The 24,394-nt window shown below is 39.8% G+C and overlaps 1 protein-coding gene across 1 annotated transcript in view; it reads right to left on the bottom strand.

Moving 5' to 3' along the window:
* The window catches only part of LOC134393285 (von Willebrand factor D and EGF domain-containing protein-like), a 282,594-nt gene that overhangs the window by 196,529 nt on the left and 61,671 nt on the right, over window positions 1-24,394 (bottom strand). Inside the window, exons 3-6 of the mRNA XM_063118315.1 lie at window positions 20,567-20,751; window positions 9,937-10,165; window positions 8,004-8,069; window positions 5,008-5,240 (exon numbers count right to left, since the gene is read on the bottom strand). Of these exons, the coding sequence (XP_062974385.1) occupies window positions 5,008-5,240; window positions 8,004-8,069; window positions 9,937-10,165; window positions 20,567-20,751 (713 nt within the window). The remainder of the gene's footprint in view (window positions 1-5,007; window positions 5,241-8,003; window positions 8,070-9,936; window positions 10,166-20,566; window positions 20,752-24,394) is intronic.

The raw sequence follows: 24,394 nt of genomic DNA, 5'->3' as shown, positions 1-24,394 counted from the left end.
GGAAAAGCTTCCATTGAAGCAGAAGTGGGGCTTTTTACTATGCAAATTGTGGCACAGGTGTCCTGATATGAATGGAGAACACAAAGGGGAGCATGATATATGTTAAAATCACATATAATTTGATCTTCAGAGGTTCAGTTAGCCAATGTAGTATAGACATCTGATGTGAAGGAAAAGATTTCTCTCTATTCATGTTTTTGACAGTGTTCATAATTTTACAAGCCTCTTTTTCCTAGCCGACCAAGTTAAACATTCCAGTGAGAAAATCTAATAAAAGCGCAACGCTGCTATTGCATTCATATAGTACAATGTAATGCTTCACGGGTTGTTTTGATTTCATTGTTGTGGCTGACATTTCAAGCAAAACAGTGTTAACATAGGAGGGCCTCATCTGAAAACTCTGCCTTAAAAACTCTTTCCAGAGATATCATTTCAGCAAGTGAAGTCAACAGCTGATTTATTTATTTTTTGAGAAAAAATGATTTGTTGCTTGATTTTGAAACAAATCTTCAGTAGCATAACATCAGTCTTGAAAATGGATGAGTATCACAAAGTTCCATTTCCTCTTCGTAATTTTTGTCACACATTGCAAGGTGACACAAACAGATGTGTGGTGTATCTCATAAGATTTTAAGCAATAATTTGGGGCAATAGGCCCTTGGATTCACCTTGTATGCACTTTGACACTAAAAGAACATTACTATGTATATCTGCGTATAATTTATAAATTCACCTGTGCTGTTTCTGACCCCTATACCTGGGGTACAGAATCAATTTCAGTCCAAGGGACAAATTCCAATTTGTTGTAGCTTTTGGTGTCCATATTCCAGTGCACTTACATAAAAATAAATAAGTCCATCACCCATAAACTTCTTTTTTGGGGGGAAAAAGTTTAGTTTGTCCCTCTGTACAAGCTAGCTTTATATGTCCCCATGGAGATAAAACAGATGTTTTCCAGTTCTTCACTAAGGTCAATCCAGTGTAAGCGCTCTGATAAAACTAGCCTCATCTAAAGTGTAGTTACCTGGTGCACAACAGCCCACCATGGCTTAATTTACCTGCCTGGGCTCTTGCATTATGCTGTGCCCACAGGCACTATTTTTGCATGGAATCCAAGGGTTCCCAGCTTGCTGTGTCATGCAAAATCAGGCAGCAGGGATTGCTTGAGGGTAAGACAACCCTCAAATAACCCATGGTTTGTTTTAGGGTTATTTGAGGGTTGTCTAATCCTCACACAACCGCTGCTTCCTGGGTTCATATGCCACAGCAAACCATGGCAAGGGTTGTGTGAGGATTAGACAACCCTCAAATAACCCAAAAACAGGTGCCATGCAAAAATGGCACCCACAGGCACCTGGCATGACACAATAGTAGCCGCAGGTAAATTAACCCACAGTGAGTTGTCAAGGCATGCAAACAGGCTCAGTGTGTGTGATTTTGGGATGAGATCCATGAGAATATGAAGGTAAGTAAAATATTAACAATCCAGACACTTGCACATTCAGTACCCATAATGCTGCACGCAAAACCCCTTCCTTTGTAAGTTTTGATTTTCTTCTACTCCTCCTCAGGTGAGCATTTCTTAAAATAATCAGATATGTGCATTGGTCACTGATCTATAATCCTGACAGTTTGTCACGTAATTATTAAGATGGTTTCTCTCATGTGTTTCTTGCTTTCAGCTGCATATTGGCTCCTGCTCTGTAACTCAGCAATCCTTATCATTTTCTTTCCTTTTATCCTTTTATCATTTCAAGAGAGAGAGGGGTGTGTGTGAAAAAAAAGTACCTCCAGACTCTGTGAAGGCAACATTGACTGACTATATGTTGGTATTTTCCCCCTAAAGCTTCTCAAGAAAATAAAATCCTACTTAACCCTCAGCGTTTTTAAAACGTTGGCAATAAATCAAAGGGGCAGGCTTCTCCAGCCAACCATAACAGTGAGATCTAGGAACTTGAGCATGCATAGTTACAGCAGGTGGTGCTCCACAGAAGTACAATATAGAGCTCCTTTGTTCTTGCATAACTAGCGAGGGGCAAGAAGGACCTGCCTTGCTAAATATCAGCATTGATACGTAAATCCTATTGTTTCAGGTGAAACTTATGTCTGTTTAAATGGGTTTGTTTTGTATGATTTGAAGTGAACTTTAAAAAATTAGGATGAGTTTTCCAGTTTTTCAGAAACACTTCACTGCTCTTCTTATTTTCTTAACCCCATACAATGAGCTACCTCGTTCCTAAAAGACCATAAAATGCCCTGCATTTTTGGCATTTTCAGCAAAATGATTTTTCCCCCCAACAAGTTATCCGCAAAGATTACAGCAAAATCAAAGTCATTTGCAATGGAGATTATGCTTAATTCAGATAGGCACTGTGTTTTTATTCATAATGAAACTCTCAACCAATGTAAATCCCTGCTTATGGAATCTCCATGTGAAAATTCCTTCAAAAACATTAGAAACCTTCCTAATAGCAATGGGTTGTATGTAAGTAAAGTTATTGTTCTGTTGTCAACATCTATAATTAAAAGTGAAAACATCTCTCCTTTCCCCTTCATAGTGGAAGCTAAGCAACTTCCTTATCTAAATAAGGAAGATTTGCAGAGACAAATCAGAATATAAGCTGGTAAACTGAGCTAATTTTATTTTATTTTTTGCCACTGCATTTGTAAATAGTGTAACTTATCAGCAAAATGGCTACTGCCACTGGCAAGCTAAAAAAAGAAGAAGCAATTTTGCATACGTCTTTTAAAAAATGTATGCCATCTCACTGCATGCATGAACTTTCAAATTGCTGTGCAGAGCAAAACCTGGCCAGTTTCTTTGGCACATCCTGCTTTCTTAGCATTACCCATTGCGCACACTGTGCCTGCTGTAATTTACAGATGGCTGTACCTCCAGGTATGGAATGACCTCTGTCAATACAATCTAAATAGGGCTAGGGACTGCTACGGTTTCGAATCAGATGGAATGGGCTATGTTGAGTGTTTACGCGGGGTGGTGGTGGTGGTGGTGCATTTCTAGATTTATTTATTAAAGCTGCAAGTAGTTTCACTAACATTTTGCTGCCGACATAGTTTCCCGAATGGCATAATTGGAACCTAAAGTATGGGGAAATGCTCTTATAAACATTATGAGGAAATGGCCTTTGCTATTTAATCTAAAGAGATGCTAATAAAAGTTCAAACTCCATTGGGCCAGTAAAATTCAATGACTCCATTAAAGCTGTGAGTGTGAACAACATCTTGACAGATAATTGATATTGTGTGTGAATGATATTATCGAGGGTGTTTGAACTGCATAGTGTAGATGGATATCTGTCACTTGGAAGCAAAGTTTTAACTTTTTTTTCCTCCCCTCTTGATTTACAACCCTGCAGATTTTAGAGAAATACATTGGTAGAGGGGTTGAGTACAGGAATCTGGGGGTTGCAGGGTCAAAGGACAGAATGGTCTGTCCCTGCCACCAGTCACAAGATCCCTCCATTTGCACCACCATTAGCTAAAGTAGATGCATGGAACTAGATGGATGTTAAGGTCAGTTTGTAGTTAAGATAGTCCAATGGGATCTCACAAATGTCCATAAGACCTGACGTTGCATCAAGCATACTTCTACGTAGATGGTAACAAAAGGGACAGGAAGATATAAATACTGTGTGTATGCATGTTTGCGTGTATGTGTACCAAGCACTTCACATACAACATTTTGGAATCCTCATATCCAGTCTGCAAGATAGGTCAGTATTAGTATCTCAGCATTGCAGGAGGGCTGTGTATGGTGACTGACAGATAGAAAGAGAATACCTTTCCTCACACAACAGAGACAATATTCAAATGGGGCTTCCCAATTTGTAAAGTAATTAGGCAAGAAACGTGGGCACATGGTGTTAGCATATGTTGGATTTATCTGCATATTTATAAGCATTCCTCAAGTCACTTTTATTCAGAATGGCATTATGCCAACTTTATATTTTCAGTGCTACTCCACTTTGAGGGGAAAACAAGTTGGGTTTGAATGGGAGGCTCTATGTCCTTAGCTCCAAAATGGGAAAATGGGAAACATGATGGTGGACCAGTTGTGGAATCTGTGACCAGGTTCTGACACTAGACCAATTCACAAGATGTATCTCTCAAGCATACAAACAAACAAAAACAAATATAGGTGTTGTTGAGTTTTCTTTCCTTAAAAGTCGTGTGCCCAGAATCACAACCCTCAAATAGCCTTCAAGTCATATTCCTTCATATCGATCTGCTTTTTGGCTTGAAGTTGGATTGGATTTCACTGTTGGGTATACCCCGATGTCTAATTTTTTTGTAACTACTTTTCATGGGAAATGAGGGAAACTCAGCTGTGACATTGCTAAGGAAAGAAGCTACATGTTGTATATATAAAGGGTCCAGTTTGGACACTTGGATTGGTTTGTATAAATAAGCCCCCAGTAAGCATTCAGTTCCGTATACCACTGACAAAGCATTCATTACAGTCAATGAAAAACAACAACCCATCAGTGGTGGAATCAAATTCTGGAATCCAATTGGCTCCCTGAGGCTGCAATCCTATATCCACTTATTTGGAAAGAAACCCCACTGATCTCAATAGGTTTCATTTCTGAGTAAACACTGTAAGAGACTGGCCAGTCGGGTTTCCCACTACAACTGTGCTGTGACAAGGCTCAATTATTATTAATCAGATAAATGATTGTTTACTCGCCTAGGCTTTAAAAGAATCAGTGCTATACTATAAAACAAAAATAATGTTATGGTAAATAAATTAGAACCCATACATGAAGTGCATGTAATATATTGGAATCCTGGCCTTTGTAAACTTGATAAATAGTATTTAATAACACTACATTAAAATGTACTCCTGCCTGGGCACCATCTTTTACATTCAGGCCAAATTTAGACTCAAGAGAACAGATTTAATAAGAGCCAAACAAAACATAAAACTAGAGGGATTCACTTCCTCTAAATGCTTGACCCTGTTTTCTGAGTTCAAGAAAGCATTACCGTATCTCCTAATCTGAAATTAACTCCATCCATCTCCACGTAGGAGAATGTCTTCAAAGTTGTCTCATGATGAACCCGTTCTTTCATGCTTGATGGAGAAAGTCGTGACCAGACCACCACGTAACCCATAGACTGATAAGGAGATGGACTGCTGAAAGTGCATTTGAGGTAGACATGGGCTCCCAACAGCTCAGGGGTGACAACTGGTTGCAACGCTGGGATCTGGAATTGTCCTGTGTAGAAACAGATTGTTGTATGATGAGCAAATGTTGGATAATACGTCGCCAACTAAAATGTTATAATTGAAGTAGTACTAGGAAATATAAGGACTTATCGGGGACCATAGTTTCAGAACTAAAAAGGAATCATTGTCAGGCTGCTCCACATCTCTTTAATACTCTGTATTTTGAATAAATGCAGAAAGATAAAATTGAATGGTTATGAGTTGTAAGTGAACTGAGTAACTCAAGGCAAAAATGAAGTGTGGAATGGTAACCGAAGAGCCTCCAAGCACTGGCAAGAAAAAGAGGATGTGTTATTAACTCACTTGAAGAATCTCTCAGTGCCAAAATAGTAAGGGGATAGGGTAAGGGGTAAGGGGTAAGGGGGTACAAAATAGGGTACAAAATAGGGTACAAAAAACTACAAAATAGGGTAAGGGGATGAATGGCACAATGTGGCATAGAGTGTCTCTACATGGAAGGGGTGGTGGCTGCTTTCTTACCCCAGCCTCAGATCTTTTTGCATTCAAAATGTGTTCCTTCAGACAGAGACAAAGAGCAATCATGTGGATTTTAATCGAAAAGGGAATGTCATTGGAAAGACTAGGTTGCAATGAAACAGTGCCATCTAGTGGCGAAATATAAACCTGACATAAATAAATACTGGATTATCTCTGTGTTAAAAAAAACACCGGATTGCTGGGGGAAAGGGAGATGTCCTGCTTGTTTACAACATCATGAAATCAACCCACAAACTTCTGGGAGTGGCCAGTCACAAGTGTGCTATAAATCACTCATTTAGTGATAGCCATAGTATGAGTTTTCCTGTCTACTTTAAATTATCATTTTGATGAATCGGACTTCAGCACAGAGGTAAATAACACCCCCACATACCCAAAGAAAAGAATAAGAATTTATCCTTGCACACTATGGGACTAAAGCCATACTGTGCTAGAGTAAATACAATGTTACAGCTGTAGAATATGGAAGATAGTTTTTCAGGCAGAGTGGGTTGTAGCCAGGGTGAGGATGATCAAATCTGTCAGTCTCTCTTTGTTACACATTCATCTTTTTTATTTCTTTCCATCCTGTTTATGAAGAAAAGTGTGGATTTTGTTAAATTCTTATCAAACAATAAACCAAACATTTTTTTTACTAGCTTTCCCTTCTATATTCAATATGTACAGCTTTTCCTAGCATAGAGAGTGTTCTACCTGCCTGCCATGCAGCTGTTAAAACTGAGGAGTCTGTCACAAAAAAGAGGTGACAATCCTAACTGAACACTACAAATATGGCTGAATACAAAGAGATTGAAATCCAGACTTTGAACAGCTGAAAATCAGAGCCTTCTGTCTCGATATAGGAACCTGTTAGCTTTGTTTTCTACCATTATTATTATTATTATTATTATTATTATTATTATTATTATTAATATAGTTCTTTCTGTCCCACCTATGGAGACTTTTGAAAATTTTGGTAAGTTCTTATCAAAAATGAACCAATCAAAATTCCCATCCCTCCACAAGGACCAGCCCTCCCATGGGGCAGGGTGAGACCCTCACCTTTGGTGGTAAATTGGGAGGGGCAGTGAATTGCATGCCCCCATCTACTGCTAGGAGGGCTGACTACCATCACTAATGGAGCACTGCCACCACCTCCCAAACCCAATGCCTTGCTCTTAAGGAATGATACCTCAGAATGAGGCATTGGTGGGCACTCCAGAGTCCTATTAGCTGCTTTCTTTGTGTGATAAGAAAAGTGGCTGGCAGAACTCCCCAGAGCAATGAACAGGCTTGACTCTTCATCCCAAGAAGTTCTTCCTCAGAACAAAGCATTGGGTGGTCACTCTGGAGAGACCCAATGGTAATTTTCCTGCTATGGCAAAGATGGACACCACCTTGCTCTGATGAAGTACCCTCAGAGTGAGGCACTGAGTGACAAATGCCACAGCAGTAAAGTAGCCAGTGCAGATGTCTTGAGTGATGTCCTTCCTCAGTGCAAGGCAATTTTGGAGAGGTGGCATGGGATTGCAGGGAGAATAGTGTGTGTGTGTGTGTGTGTGTGTGTGTGTGTGATCTTTCTGCACATTCCACTGATAGAAGTCTTTGCAGGATCACAGAGTCTTCCATTTGATATAATCCAGAGTAAATAAGTAACCATCTGGAATCCTTTGATTTTGGACTTCATACTTGCAAATTGATAGCCAAGATATTGAAATAGTTCCATGCATGAGAGGAAAGTACAAGGGTTCCCTCATTTTTTTTCTCCCAGTTGTACCTCATCCTACATATTCTACTCTTGAGGGTCTCTGGATCCTCAGGAATTGCTTTTGGAAAGATGAAAGGAGCTGCTGCAAGAGGGAGACATTTTTAAAAAAAACCAGTGCAATGTTGATCACCCTGCATGGCCCTTTGGAACCCAACTTTTGTCTACAAACACCTACATTGTTTTCTTTCTGTCGCCAGTTGAAGACCTTTTTATTTTCTCAGTATTTTAGCACCTAATTTAACTTAAATTTAAACTTTACTGTTTTAGTGTCATATTTTAAGCTATATTAATTTTTGCTGTGTGGTTTTATTCTGGTTGTGCTTTTTATATTGTATTTTGTATTTGTGTTTTAAATTTGTTGGTTGTTTTTATGCTCTTCATGGTTTTAATTTTTGTGAACTGCCCAGAGAGCTTCGGCTATTGGGTGGTATAAAAATGTAATAAATAAATAAATAAATAAATGATAACTCACATTTGCTGCACTTGCTGCTAATATTATTTAATTACCTTGAAAGATGTCTTCTAGCTCAGTTCCTCTAGGACCAAAATCATTTAATTGTGATTCTTCAACAACTAAAGGAATAAAATGGGGTTAGTATGGCAACATGAAGTGGCAAAGCCATTGTCAAAGAGTGTGTTAGTGCTTTGCTGTACTCAAACCCACCGATCAGAGTAATATTTACAGTTTTCATGGATAACCAAATAGGAGATGAAAGAATGAAAGAAAATTTAAGTATATGCTTTAATCTTACATTGTAATCAATGAGATGACTTTTGATAATTGTAACAATGATGATGATGCCATCAATGTGCATGGTGTTTTACAAAGTACAAGAGGAAAACTCCCTGCCATGAGTTTACAATCTGAAATGCCGTTGAATGAAAACAACAGAAAAAATGGGGAAGGAATTATAGGCAGGGGGTAAACAGGGAAGGAATATGTAATTGTTTCAGGTATGTGTACTTGGGCTTCCTTATGGAAGGGCAGTTGTGCCAAAAGCTTCTTAGAAAAGGAAATGTTTTAGGAGGGATTTGACAGAAGTAAAGACAGTTGGCATCACACAGGTGTTCTAGGACCAGTTCCAAGCACAGGGAACAGCAAAGGAGAAAGAGAGCAGCCGTTTGAGGGAGCAGGGAACTAACTAGCAGTGTAATAGTATAATAGCATTACTTTTGAAGTATAATATCTGAAATGCCAGTCCATTGATGGGATGGCAGAGAAGGTGCCAGAGCTGTGGATGGTGATTGGCAGGAGGGTTCAGAAATAGGATTTTGAAAAGGTGGCAACCATAAGTTTCTTGGTGTTGAATCTATGATGGCTAATTTGTATGGTAAGATTCAGGTAGTGAAGGCAAGTATAAAGGAATAAAGCTATGCATCTCTATGGTTCTGCTAAGGGAGAATGAGTCCTAGCAATCTATATGCACTTGAACACTCCAACTTCAGAAGGTGTGACAGACTGAGTGAGGAATAGCTGTCTGGTGTTCCTTTTGTTTCCTAAGTAGAGAATAGAGTCTCTGCTTAGGAAACTGAAATGTAATTCCAGTGCTTTCATAAGGCTTGTACAATAAATGCACTTGTTTGTCACTTAGAGCAGTATGGGCCCTACCAAAGTAAACAAGGCCACATAATGGTCTCCTGATATTCTGGATGTGTTTGTGACAGATTATCTGGTTGGTTTGACATTACGGCCTTGGGCTGACATAAACATATGTTTATTGTCTGTTTCTATGCTTTTAATGGTTTATGGTATTACGTTTTGTATATTTGTTTTTAATGTTCACTGTTTTTAATCTTTATAAACCGCCTGGAGAGCTTTGGCTATGGGGAGGTACATAAATGTAATAAAGAATAGCATCTGGAACTCTACCAGTGGACTGACAATGAAAGTAATTATCAAATGTCACCTAGAAACTCTTCTCTTATTCCTTACCTCCCACACCTTCAAAGGCTTCCAAACAATATTTTACAGCATGATCCCAGGCCTATCTACTTCAGTGGACTTAACCTCTGCTAAATGTATACAGAACTGCAGTCTTTACCTTCAATAGATTATTTTAGTTTTGATGCCGGTTAATACCATCCTCATCCTCAATCCTCATCAAAATGACAACAGCACCATCCTGCTCAAACCAGTTAGCTTTGCTCTTTAAGGCAAACACAGAGGCAACGGCTTTAGTAAAGGTTACGTATACAGTGTAACCAAGCTAATACCTTGGTAACACACTGCAGATTAAATTCTGCCAAAGTAATAACAGCTATTCCTCAGAAACACCTTGGGCTGCTGCTGATTTATTAGCTACATGGTCTGCATCTTACTGGGAGCAATGCTTGACTTGCAAGGTCACTGGTATGTGTGTAGCAATAACGGGACCTTTGAACATGCTGCGAGAAAGGTACATACAATGGAATTGATAAATACAGACTTCATGAAACCCACCTTCTGCGCAGTAACCCATACATCCTTGAGTCGGTTGCAAGAGATAAACAAAGAATTCTCCACAGTGTCTAACTGATATAGGTATTCGGAACAGACAACAGTCTTTGATGCTTCCCAAAAAGAACTGCCAGGTCGCACAGGCTGTTAGTGGCTTTCTCTCACCAGGGTGTGGGAGGGAGCCAGATTCAAGCGACAGCCAAACTGGAGCTTGAGTCCCACATTTGTTCATCTGTGGAAAAATAAATGTCACTTCCATCAATTGACTTAGTGCTACTTGATGTTTGTCTGTGAACATTCAGAGTATAATTCTGCTCACCATTGAGGGAGAGGCAAGGGGCAGGACCCAACTATGTCATTCCACTAGTGCAAATGGTTCTGAGCTATGTGCAAGAGGAGAATCCCACTGAGTTTATGCTTATGCAAGCACGTGTGTGCAACCCGTTGTGCATTATACTTGCACAACAGATTGTGCAACTCGTTGTGCATCATGCTTACTCAACCACTTGTGCAACCAGTTGCACACCATGCTCACACAACCTCTTGCATGTGGCAAACTCAAAATCCCTTGTGCAACAGAAAGATTCTGCACAGCTCTGCTTGCACTATTTGAGACTGGAATGACACCGTTGGAGACTGCTCAAACTTGCCTTCAAGAAAGAAGGCAAGTTGTTGTTATTGTTTTTAACAATGGCAAAAATAAATAAGGCAATTAATATTCCTTGAATTATTACAGGAATTCATAAGTATACTCATATCTGGAACAAGAAATATGCCACTTTTTTTTCATTTCAGAGCTTCAAACAAATGCCTTTTCATTTATATTCTGTACATTTGCTTGAGCATCACCATGAAGTAAACAAAAATTGCAAGTGTTTGGCGTCAGAAGCACTAAACCCTTGACGGTTTGGTTCATCTGGAAAGCTGTCAGGCAGCCCAGTACTGACCAGAGCTTTAGCAGTTGGAGGGTAAACAGAGTCTTACTCTGGAATATCTAAAGTTGCATTAACCAATTGAAATTCATCAACATAATAGCTTTGCTTCATATGCCTTTAAAAGTCCAACAGACCATTTCAATCAGTGGTGTAAGAGGAGAAGGAACTCACATGAGTGTAGCTCTGACACTGGGTGTTTTTTTTTCCAGAACAAGAATGGTGATGTCATCTGCTGCGGTTCCAAGATCATTGATGGACCCTGCCCCACCCATCCCTTCCCTTACTTGGGCAAGTGAATGAGATGATAATGAGGCTTCCAAGTTTTACTGCTGTTTGTGACAAATGAACTTTACTTAAGCACTCTGCAACTTGTTACAATGTTACATCATTGCTGTTATAGGGTTAATTTCTTTATTTGGTTTTTCCTAGAACTGCACTTCTCCATTATTGCATTTTTATGCCACCCAATAGCCGAAGCTCCCTGGGCGGTTCCATATAACCACTCATAGAACAGGTTAATTCCTATTAATCCACATTTTTGGTCTTCCATGAATCTCAGGTGTGTCCGCTCCCCTACCACCACTGTCTTGTTTTATGCACAATGCAACATTACTTTTTTTCTTGGCCTGCTCAGGGCTAATTTGCAGGACTGACAAAACCATGCTCTCCCAGCTATAGCATAATCCCCTATAAGAATAGTGAACTTTATTTGTATTGGCAGGGAATTTTTTAAAATGTTTACAAACTCGAGGGGTGGGGGCGGAATGGATTTGTTTATTGCACAAAGATCATTAAGCTCCTGATTTTGCTGCTACTTTTTGTTTTGGAGTGGATATGCTACTTCCCAATCACACCTACACTAAAGTCCTGAATTCTTAATTGTTTTCTGTAGGCAGCCAGCAATCCCTTCTCTGCCAGAGAAGACCAAAAACATGGATTCCTTCTCCAGACAATTGATTTGTCACTCTATCATGTTTAAACATCTAAGTTTCCCTAAATGCCATTTGTAGCTGTGGTTTCATACCTTGGCTAAAACCAGTGAAAGGCAGGTACAAACTCTTTTCTCACAAAATGAGTTGGAAGAATAGTTCTGCCTATTTGCCTTATTTTTCTGGTTCTACAAAGGCTAAGGACTTGCAAGCTCTGGAATTCCTGGCAAGTTAGTGGTGCAAACAGTCACTGTTCGATGTGGCTGGAATCTGGGCAAACTGCAGCTATCTAGGCAATATGTCAACCCTAATCACAGAATGTTGTGATATTTCCTAATGGCCATAGGAACATAGGAAGCTGCCTTATACTGGCCAGTTTACATGATTGAACAACCATGGTGGCTGCACGCATGCCAGCACATGCATATGGCCATTTGGAATATTCAATGCCTGGCTGTGGCTTATTGTGTCATGTGAACCTGGGGAACATGGGTTACATGAGGGTTAAACAATGCATAATCCAACGACCATTGCGATCATGTGAACTAGATCAGTGAGTCCATCTAGCACAGTACAATTGACACTGGCAGTGGCTCGCCAGTGTTTCAGACAGGATTCTACCATAGTCCTACCTGGAGAAACCAGGGATTGAACTGGGGCATTTCTGCATGCAAATCTCTAGTCCTGAGATGTTGTCCTTTCCTTAAGGTTGCATCTGAACTGGCAACTCTCTAGAATCCAGCCCTCTGGAATCCAAGCACCATTTTACACATTCATAGTGGAGAAAATGGCATCACTGAGACATTTGCACAATGTATTTCCACATTTCCACTCATACTACAACCACTCCTGACTCTTCAGAAGGTCAATATCTGTGAAAAATAAATATACATGGGGAGGGATCAGGATCAGCCTCTCTTATAAGCATTCATTGGCCATGGATTACTGGAAGCCTGAAAAGGGCTAGTAAGAATTGGCCAATGGATAAATAAAGGAAACGTCTAATGGTGGACCTAAAAGATTATACCAGGGGTAGGCAACCTGGTTCCCACCAGATGTTTTGGACTACAACTCCCATAAGCCCTGTCTGTTGGCTATGCTGTTTGGGAATGATGGGATTTGTAGTTAAAAACATCTGGAGGACAACAGGTTGCCCATCTCTGCCTTATACTATCATAATACACACCTGAAAATAAGTGCAAGAAGACTTGGATTATTTGCAGTTGGTGTTTTTTGGAGTGTAGCAGTTGCCCTCTGCAAGTAGGTAAGCACTTCCAAATTGTGCACAGATCTTTCTCCATTTTGGAGCCATATGAAATGGTGTCCTGCTTCAGTGCAACAGCTGAATGGGAGCATTATGTCAGGTTTGAAAAATCATTCTTGAAAAAAGAAGTCATTTTTTCTTTGGTGTACCTCTGCTAGATTTCTTAAGCATCAGCAGCAGCTCTTTTGTAGCACAAAAATGGATCTTTTGTATATGACAGCAGGGTAAGGCTGGAGGTCACAGAATAAGTTATGCTTGCTTCATTGTACTTCTGTCAGCTGAATTTTACCTGGCAGCCCCAAGGCTAAAAGGATGCAAGCAGAAGGGAAAGGTTTCCTGAGCACTGAGAATAAAATGGTGGGAAAGATAAATTAATGATTCCTTCTCCAATGGAAACCTTTTCCAATAGCCATGCTCGCTGGGAATTATGGGAGTTGTGGTCCAACACACCAGGAGCTGGAGGGCACCAGGTTTGGGGAACGCTGATGTAGACCATGAAACATAAATCCATGCCCAAAGCTGTGATTCAGTACATACCAGCCGATGGCCCTGCCTGGGCTGAAGGGGCCCTGGCAAGATGCCCTCGGGGGTGGCGGCATTGCACTGTCCTGGCTACTCTGTTGCCCTGCTTTCTATTGGAGGTTGATGGCTCTGATTTTGGTGGGGCTGCGAATCCATTCTGGGTTTCATCCAGAACTTTAAAAGAGCTATCCAAGGTGTTGAACCTATTTTGGGGCAAGCACCTTGGAGAGCTCCTTCAGAGTTCTGGCTGGTTCTGACTGAAACCCAAAATGGATTCACAGCCCCACTGAAATCACAGCCACCATGCTGCTTCCTCTCCCTACCCCCCCCCCTTTCACCATCCTGGTCACTCAGTCTCTTCCACCCATTCCTTATGAGGCAGCAGAAGGGGAGAAACAGATAGCAGGTCCCTTTTTCTTTCTTTTAAAAAAATCCTTTTACAGAGATCAGCTATCACTCTGGGCAACCCAATGACCTCTATGATTTCTAAAAGGAATGAAAGGTGGACCAGCTCATTTCCTTCCTATTACCTAGCAGCTCCCCTTGCCACTCACTTTCTGTCCACTCATTACCACCCCTCTTACCAGGTGGCAACAAGTAGTGACATCTTTTTCCTTTCCGCTTTTTAAAAAGTGATCACACTGCAGCATGAAGCACTCTGAGCTAGCCACTGAAGATGGCAGCTGTGACTGGAGCTTTGTTCCACAGAGCACCTGCAGTGAAACGTTTAAAAAAACTGGAAAGGGAAAAGTTGTCACTGCTCACCGCTGCTGGCATTCTGGCCCTCAGGGTGGTGGATCTCTGGATCTACGCCTGTTAATCCTAGTTGCACTATTGAAGTCCTCCCTCCTCTCTTCTCCTTCCCTTTTTCTTTTCCAGTGCACCACAGCTTCCATGGCACAATTCTAGACCCAGTATGGCATGGTGAAGGAACATGACACTAAGATGCCTGCTTATGACTCAAGCAAAAGAGAAAATCCATGTTCTAAAGGGGTAGGTATGGCACCCATTGTGTTCAAAGTCCAAATTAAAGGAAAGCACCGCTGGCAATAAGCAAAAAGTTTATCTCTGCCATGAACAAAAAGGACTCTTATACATCCAATGGGAACAGAGAATAAGAAGCAGAGAGCTTTACCCAGTACTCAGAGACGTATGTGCGTGAATGTATGTGTGTATTCTACAGTCCCACAGAATTCACTTGACCTAATCTAGTGGCATTTATTTCCAGATAATGATATAGAGATTGTCAGAATTAGGCTGTGTTTGGACAACGTGATAGTCAACAGTGGGGTAATAATCAATTTGATGGTTGTTTAGCTAGGTGGTACTCCCCCCACAATATGATAATAATCAACTGTGGTGTGGATTACAATTAGCGTGGAGTTGACTATTACTCTACGCTGAGTTGACTTACTTATCCCCCACCTTTTCTCCCCCCTTCAGTCCTCCTGCTAGTGTCCCATCAACCATTGCTGCTGAAAATCTAACCTGCCAGTTAGACTACAGCGGCAGCCATCACTTTGACTACTCTTGCCTTGTGACTCTATGGCTGCTGAAATAACCAACAGTGGCCGAGTAAATAACTAACAGTGCCCTCCACACAACATGATAACCAATGGTGGTTTAAATTTAAACCACCATTGCACAGTGTTGGTTATCTGTGTTGGTTATTTCGGCCAAATAACCAACTGTTGTTTAAAAAACTCCCACTACACAACTCAATAACCCACAGTGGGTTAAATAACTAAACACTGACTATTTAAAACACTGTTGGTTATCATGTTGTCTGGTATGTTAATGTGCCTTAATGTGTCAGAATTAAAAGCAGCAACATCAAACAAAAGAGAATAAAATGTATAGTATAAAAATGGGATCCCAAAACTGGTTGAAGAGTATCAGTGATACTGTTTGAAATATTAGGAAGATACACCCGCCCCAAATGATCCATATATCTTGATGCAGTGGCTTTTTATAATGATTCTTAGTTATTAGTTGCCATGTAAAAGTGGTTGTATGAATACAATCAGCGGTGGTGTTGAATGCCAATGGTGATATTTTGGATAGGTAAACATCCCTTCATAACAGTTTCACACTGGTAATAACAAAGCTAAAGGAAGTTAAATTAATATAGCTAGAATTTCTCTTGACTATATTCAATGGGATTTAAAAGTGCTCGGCTTTGGTGGGATTGTGTTCTAAATGTCTACCTGTTCCTCTTAGCATGGAACACTGAGGACTTTGAAGATTTGGATTTGAAGGAAAATTTGGATTGGAAAGAATCATTAACACTGTTCACTACTTTATAAGAGACCCAACTGGATGAGTAAGAGAACTGTTATAAACACACTACCAATCATCCTTAGGCAGAACTCCCCCCTCTGAATTCCTGTATATTTTATCTGCTCCTCAGCAGTGAAGAGGAGAATGAAATGATTGAAGTAATCAAGTGCCCTTCTCCAGAGTAGTTTCAGTGAAGATAACAGACCAATTTAGAGAAAGTGGTTTCTAGCATTAATGCAATTAGAAGATGATCTGTACCTGGCAACTCCTAAGCACTCCTTTAAGCGCTCAGCTTCATAGATTTCTATAGGAATCTGAATACTCACCACCTTTGTCACTTTTCATGTAAAAACATACTTTACTGACATTTCTTAATTAATCCATGCAGCACCACTGTGTGATAGGTATGCATTAAATTTTGTTCATCCCTAGCTAAGCATCCACTAATCCATCAAATTATTTGACTTAAAACTACATTTAAAAATGTGGATACTCTGCCCATTTCAAATAAATGGAAAGCATACTGGTATTACTGCTGCATCCTGGGATGTCTAATTCTACTTATTCAGGATTTAGATATTCAGGTGATTTCATTGATTGAACATTCCCAGGTTCTGTGCAATATCAAGTTTTTTAAAACCCTGAATCATTGGACCTATCATTTGGGGTTTGCATAGAAATGATGGTATTAAAAATAAGTAGGAATTATGAGAGAAATGTATGCTTATGTTTAAATGATAGAGCAGCTTCTTCAGCATTTTTCTGACTGGTAGCTAATTCCTGGCATCAGTGTTCAGTGCTTGAGATATTACAAACTGCTTCATGAAATCATATATGCTGTTAATTTTTAAAAAGAATTATCATAGGAAAATTAAATATTGTGTTTGTTTTTATCCAACGGCAATCAGTTTCACAGCGAGCTAACTCTTGATGTCATATGTTATGAGCACATGATATTATTCAGCCAATCAATCAATTAATGTGTATTTCAATACTTTCCATTCAACCATTTTCTCTTGTTTGGTCAATAGTTTGGTCCGTTAATTTATGGACTCAGTTGCAAAGAAGGTATTCTGACTGATTTTCTTTTCTCCTCATACGGCCACAAACTCTGAGGAATCATTTTCAGGGTTTTCTGGAGGCAAGGAGAGGAAATGGGTGACAGTTTTGGATAGCCCATGCTGCAAACTTATATGGTGCTTTGGTAGGGTTTTTGGATATGCATGAAATCTGGAAATACTTTAAACCACTTTGATGGCTTTTTAACAGAGAAAGTGATATATACACGTTAATAATCAATCAATCAGATATTATTGGATGCACTTATCACACAATCTTTTATACTGCATGTTACCTGGTATCTTAGGTGTCCTTATGCATCACCTGTGCATAACATTACATATTACTGTTTCTAAATTCAAGACAGCTGTGGTGGCTTGAAAGGATGTTGCATTTCATACACTGTATCAGGAACACACACAAATCCCCTCTGATTGCTGATCAGCTTTGACAGTGCTGATCTCCTGCTTCTGGAGGGCTGAATATAGGAATAGGTGACCATTTTGGTCAAATCCAGGAACACTGGCATTAGATTCTAGATGGGGATCTATTTCTCCTTGAAGGGCACTCACTGGCTCATTTTAAGTACTATATTGGTCAAGCGTGTATTTTATGGAGTATCAAACCTCGACAAATAAAGAATTAAAGAATTTAGAATAAAGGACTAAAAAGAGAGTAAATTAAGAAAAATGCTTAGTTTTGCATTTATTTGGAAAAAAAATCTCACTTGCCTCATTAGTTCAATGTTTAAGAAAAGTATTGAATTAGAATTTCTATATCTTAATTTCAATTCAGATCCTATTTGACTTCAATGAAGCCAGCTTTCAGGTGAGCTGCTGCTTTGAATTAAGACGTTATCAACTTAAGAATTTATTATTTGATCTGAATTATGAAGTTATCCATAAAAGAAGAAAAATATGTATCATAAATTTTGAATCAAGACATTATCTGTAAAAAAAAAAAAAAAAGTAAGCAAAACCTCAAAAGTGATGTAACTTTTGAATCGTTGATCAGAGGGATTGAAGATTTTCAGTCAAGGAAAGACCCAATGCACACTGAATCACCTACTTCCCCAGGGGCAACTGATACAATATTTATGCACTTACTAGAGAAACTTTTTTTAAAAAAAATTAAATTAAATTAAAACGGCATACTCCTGGATTGTTTCACTCTGTGCCAACTTCTCAATGTGCCCACTTCGTCTCAACTCAACTCAAATTTTGCATGCAAGTGAAAACATTCACATGCCTAAAGTGTTTTTGAGATATAATGCAGAAAAGTGTGTTCAACTGTCAATGGAGGAATCTCTACCTATAATGTGGAACGTATGTGTGTGTCACGTATGTCCCAAAATGTTTACCCACTTCCACATATGGTACTGCCTTAATGCTGTTCACCGAGATAGGTCTTCATGTACATGGATCAGAAAAAATCTAAAAACATGAATTTTGGGGGTTTAAGTATTTTTTAAAGAATTTAATAAAAACTTAGGTTTATGCCTACAACTCCCAGCATGCCTTGGGTGGGAGGCCAGATTTACTGGCCTTTGGTGGCCACTGTGATTCCTAAAGTCAGTCAACCCAATTCCACATAAAAAGAAACAACTCTCATAAATGGGCTGCATCCATTTGCGGTGCCTCCTCCCACCAGCTATGTGTTATTTTAAAATCATACCTAGATACAACAGCGTGTCTTTGAGAGGCTGAACTCTGGACATGCTCAAAAGCATCCCCACCTGATATCGCTGTTTTCTCAGAAATTGAGGGAAGCACATGCACAGCCTTCACCCTTAAGAGGGAGGGAGGAAGGAAAGGGAAGCACTCTGCACATGCCCAGAAACAAGTTTGACAAAGGGGACAAGTGCCCGGCCCAGGACAAGCCATTCAGTACAGGCTCCTGATAGAGCACTTTGTGGATGAGAAGTGTGAGCTGAGGCAGTCCTAGCAAGACTTGGCCAGTGCTGTGGGCATCCACTAAGAGCTGAGAACATAGGCACCTGAGAGCTGCCAAAGGCATGCTGGGAGGTGTAGTACAGGCATGTCACTATCTCTCAGTCCTAACTTAGCCCCCATTTTCCTGACCTCTCACTAACTGTCTTTGTTCTCCTTCTGACTTTCCCCAAGTGCCACTCACCCCGCCCACCATTCCATTGCAGCCTCAGCTGTCAGTCATTCCTCCATTCACTCTTCTGTTTCAATAGTAAAGTCAGGGTTTTACATAAAAATCATAAATTGTATCTGTCTTGGAATGTTGTGGTTTTCAACTGTGGGGGGGAAGCACAGCATAAAACATCTTATCAAGTTAAAAGGCCTTGAATATTATTATTTTTTAATTCACTTGGCACTTAAAAGCCATTAATGCAGTTATTAGGCAAGCCTGCCTGGGAAAAAGAAATCCTTAAGCAGGGTGCTACCACTAAGAAGGCCCGGTCTCCCACAACACCTCAGATGTGTTCAAAGATTAACATGTTATTCAGGGAGCTAAGCTTGCATGTACAACTCCCAGCATGCCTTGAGAGGGAGGCAGCCATCATCTGGAAGTAGCTCGCCATCCTGAACTTGAAGGGAGAGTGCCTAGGGCTGGCTAGAGCAGAAGGGAAGGAGGTTGCAGCTCTGGGCCCATCACCAAAGGCAACGACCAAGCTACCCATGAGTCAGTCAGCCAGCTCCCTCAGAGAGAGATAGAGGGGTGGGGGAAGAAACTAATTTAATTTGTTTTAAAGTTATCTCACAGGCCTAGGACTGGCCTACCTTGCAGGGTTGTCATGAGAATGAGAGAGGAAAAAAGAAATGAATTTAATTTGTTTAAAGGTTAACTCAAAGGCCTAGCATTTATCTTAGGGGGTGGTGGCAAGTAGAAACTTGAAATTTGGCATGCTGATAGGTCTGACTATACAATGTAACAGAAAAATCTAAAAAACATTAAATTTTGGATTTTAAGTATTTTTTAAAGAATTTAATAAAAATCAAGGTTTATGGCTACAACTCCCAGCATGCCTTGGGTGGAACTCCCATGAGTCTTTTCTTGCCACCAAACTATGACTCATGGTCATGACCAGTACAAATTGCTATTATTCCTTCAGGACATTCCATAAATAAAATTTATTCAGCAGGAGATATTGAAAATTGCTTTATGTTATAAACACTATTCACAGACCTGAGCAACACCAGGCATATCAGCTAGTTTAGGAAATAAGTCCTCAATTGACATGAAGAAGGTTCGGATAATGTAGGGGAGGAATTCATTTGCATATCAAATAAATAATATACACTAATCTCCTGTTTGCTCCTATGTAAGACTGAGTAAATGCTCCTGAGAGAAAAGATAGCTACAGCAATCACAACAATTCCTTCCACCTGACATGCATGACTGGTGCAGGGAGAGAGAAGATTGGTCTACCAGTAAAACAAACTCTGATAGCTCAACTGAGCAAGATACGATACCATATGATCACGTAGCAAAATCTTATGAGTACAGAGGGGGAAATTCTTTTAAGTACCAAACCATGCCTGCATCCCTGGTAGTGTATTGGAACCAGTCAAAAAGACAATAAGGTTGCAGAGGACTATATTTGCAGCAAACTGGAGTCACAAAAATATTTAAAACTATGCATGATTTAGCTTTTGTTTTATTCTTGTACTAACTTCTATACACTTTGTTGGCATTTCTGCAGGCTTGTTTTCAATCATGAAGCGGTACCACCCTTGTGGAAGCGAATGATCACAGACCATGTCCTGAATAGCTGTTTCCTGCAATTCCAAAGAATCAAAACTGATGCTGCGATAGGCATTGTGTAGAACATGATGTCCTCCTGGCAAGCATTCTGGAGCTGAAGGCAAGAAGAAGAAGAAACTATTTTGGTGTGTCATTTCTGCAGATAGCAAGCAATACATTGTATGTGTCTACAGGTTTACACTAAAATCATTGAAGCCCTATAGTAGAATGATGTCAGAATGCGGAGCCTTGATGCATCTTTGGAGGTAATTTGCCAAACTACATCATACGGTTACATTTGTTCTTTTTTGTTTTGTTTTTTGTTTTTCCTAAAAGTCAGTGACTGGCTCAGATTGGGACCCTAACACGGCACCACTTTGCCCCCACTGCATCCCTGATTATGATATATACTTCCCACTGGAAATCTGGATTTCAGGTGGGTAGGGACCACTGCAGTGAAACTGTAGATGCAGTGGACATGTATCTCAATTGGGACCAAAAGTAAGCACAGGGAACCCAAATCTAGATTGGGTTCCCTGTGCTTACTTTTGAGTAAGAAAAAAGAGCAGACATGCATAGAATGAATTAAAAATCATTTGATCTTGAGTCACTTTACTGATCAGTAAAATTTGGAGATGACATTTGCATGGAGAAAAGGGATCTTGTAACATAAAAAGCTCCTTCTACTTCCTTCATTTATTGAGCAAAACAAATTCTTCTTAGGAAGCAGGGAAAGCACCAAGGCAGCTATGGAAGAATGGTCTAGAGTTTAGTCTTCCTCATTCATCACCAATGGAACTGTCAGTTAATTTCACACTGTGGAATCTTTATTACTGGCGATGATGTAAGTAGTAAGAATAGTATGATTTTTCACCATCTTAGATTATATATGCAAAGATATCACTTAGAGCCACCATCGTTTAACTTGTAAATTGGGAATATTAATATTAAATCACTGAATGAAGAAAATATGCATGGCATTCTCTGAGACCATATTTCAAATGTCATCTCCCAAATTGTTTCTGATCCCCCTTGTGCTCCAAATGTGTTAAAGGAAGAGAACTGGGAATCAGTGCAGCGCTGTTTTAGTGTTTTACCAGCGATGTGGCGAAGTTCATATATCATTTCTCTTTTCTCCCTTTTTTTGCTTATTAGTTTTGCAGGCATAATATTGAGGACGTTGATATTGCATCAGATGGTTTAATCTAGGGAGATTATCATTATGGCAATAGTGGAAAGATTAACACAGAGAAAAATGTAACAGAGAGAAGTTCAGAACGTTGTAATAATAAAATATGAAATAGATATCAAATGTGTTGATTTGTAAAATTATTCACATGTTCATTTTTAGGAGCAGCACACCACTGTATTTTATTTTAATAATTTGTAGTGGTTGTTCTAAAAACATAATTGTGCTTTATCAAGGTAGGACTATTGAAACCACTGAAAATTGCTACTCCCCCCCCCCCAAAATGATAATTTTATGGGTGCTATTTCACAACCAAAGTTTTGTCTTTGGTTGACCTAATATAGAATTGAGAAAGTGTTGATTTATGTACTATAAGTATTGCATAACTATGCAATGTGAATGCTACTAGGAGTTGGATCCAGATTGTAGTCATGTTTAGAGTTGACAATAAAATCAATGGGGCATGTTAACTAACTCATGTCCCATTTAATGCAATGAGTTTACTCTATGAATGGCTAAATCTGGATACAACCCCAGTTTTCTTGATACATGATAAAACACCAACACACACACACACACACACACACACACACACACGGCTGTGGAAAAAAATGTATACAGTAAGTATATATGGTTGGTATGAAATGGGACCCCAGAGTATGATGCTTATTTAGAATTGTATTGGATTTGGTTTCAGAAGAATGGGGAGGCACCAGGTGTGAATTTACGCAGAATCATATGCAGTGCCTAGTGGCATTAGTGAACTAACTTGTTAGAGCAATTGGCAATTTTTTATCAGGTTAGAGTTGGTTTTCATAACTACATTCACATACAGTGAAGGTCAGTGCTTCTTACTATTAACAAGAGATAGACAATGCACAGTGGCTGCTTTGCACTATCTGAACCTTCTAACTGATGCTCTTTCTTTACTATGAGAAACTGCTTTTCCCCACAAGAATGAAACCCCTCTGCTTTTCTCTTTCTTTGTCAAGGGAGGCGTGTGTGTTCTGACAGTCTGATGAGACAGGTCCTATAAAATCCTGAGCAGATTGGCTTGCTCCCAGTTCTCCTCTGAGAGTGGGAGGTGGACCCACCTGCTCAGGAAACAGCCGCCTTGGGTCAACACCGCTTCATGATTATGGATTGCATGTCAAGATGTGTGTGTGTGTAAGCTTCATTTTTCCTTTTATTATCTCCACCCATCTTCCATTAATACCTATACTATACTGTCAGCTTCACCCTACCCGGTGCCTGTTTACACTTCCCTGTGCCTGTTTGCATTCTCTTTCCCTCCTTATTGTTTACTACAACTTTACTAGATTGTAAGCCTATGCGGCAGGGTCTTGCTGTTTACTGTGTAATCTGTACAGCACCATGTACATTGATGGTGCTATATAAATAATAATAATAATAATAACTATCATTCTTTCACACAAGTGAACTTGTATCATATCGATACCTTCGAATCTGGTTAGTGTGGGTCCTGGCAGGATTAGGCCCCAGATTTAAAGACAGACATTCTGCTCTGTTCAGTAGGTAGAGTGGTCAAAGGTGGATAAGCGGATGATGGACTAAAAGGCCAGAAGGAGCCAAAGCTGCCTTGTCCCTTTGCTTACCAGGAGATTTAAGGGGTTATCCCTAGTGTCTACATTGCAAAATGGAATCTCTGTGCTGCTATGGACTTAACACAACCCATCAGACTAAATGGGAGTAGTAGTATTAGCTTGAAAACAATGCTTTTTAAAGGTTTATGAAAGAGTCAGTGTAAACTCTCATACTGGAATTATGCACCAGGGTAGGAGCTAATTACCACTCTATTTTTAAAAACCTGTCTTATGGTTTATCTAAACTGCTATTTATTGTAGCAATTCACTTGAAAAGGCAGCTTACATGTTTAGCATTCTGAAACTATGTTTAACTCTGAGCCAACAGAATTACTCTTGACCTGTTTTTAAACCTTTAACAGTGGCATAGATTTCATACATTTCTACACTCAGATAAACTGTTTAGTACAATGTCTATATTTCCCTTTTCTGTGAGAAACTGTAAAGGTCATTGTTCATATCTGCAGTTGCTTTTAAATGGAAATGGTTGTTTCTTTTTATAAGTAACATTGCTTAATCCAGTTGCATAAAGTATACATTTATAAGAAGATTCCAACTTTTGAAAGGAACATAAGCAGTGCTTAATTTCTAAAGGTCAGCTGCCTGCTCTGACCTGAAAGTTTGCTTTGTATTCCTGGACATGTAAAAGCTGGTTGTGACCAATTAGGCCTCAGAAGCAGCTGATGAGGTAGTAAAACTGTGCCCAGACTCTAACAGGCTGCCCAGAAGGGAAGAAGGCAACTAGGGCAACTTGCTCAAGACGCCTGCAAAGAAAGAGATCCTTTTCTTTGTGAAGAAAGGGACCCCACATCACTCACCAGTGAGGGGCCTTGCACGAAGCAGTGGGCAGAAATATCACATCTGTGCCCAGGCCTCAGAAATTCTCTGGGTGGCCTTCAACTCTACCATCTCAGACTGTAGGGAGGGGCCCACACTACTGAATGTTCCTCCTTATAACATTTCCT

This window comes from Elgaria multicarinata, chromosome 2, assembly GCF_023053635.1.
Source record: "Elgaria multicarinata webbii isolate HBS135686 ecotype San Diego chromosome 2, rElgMul1.1.pri, whole genome shotgun sequence".
NCBI lineage: Eukaryota > Metazoa > Chordata > Lepidosauria > Squamata > Anguidae > Elgaria > Elgaria multicarinata.
Note: the sequence above shows the minus strand (reverse complement) of the source record. Positions and strands in the feature narration are given on the sequence as shown.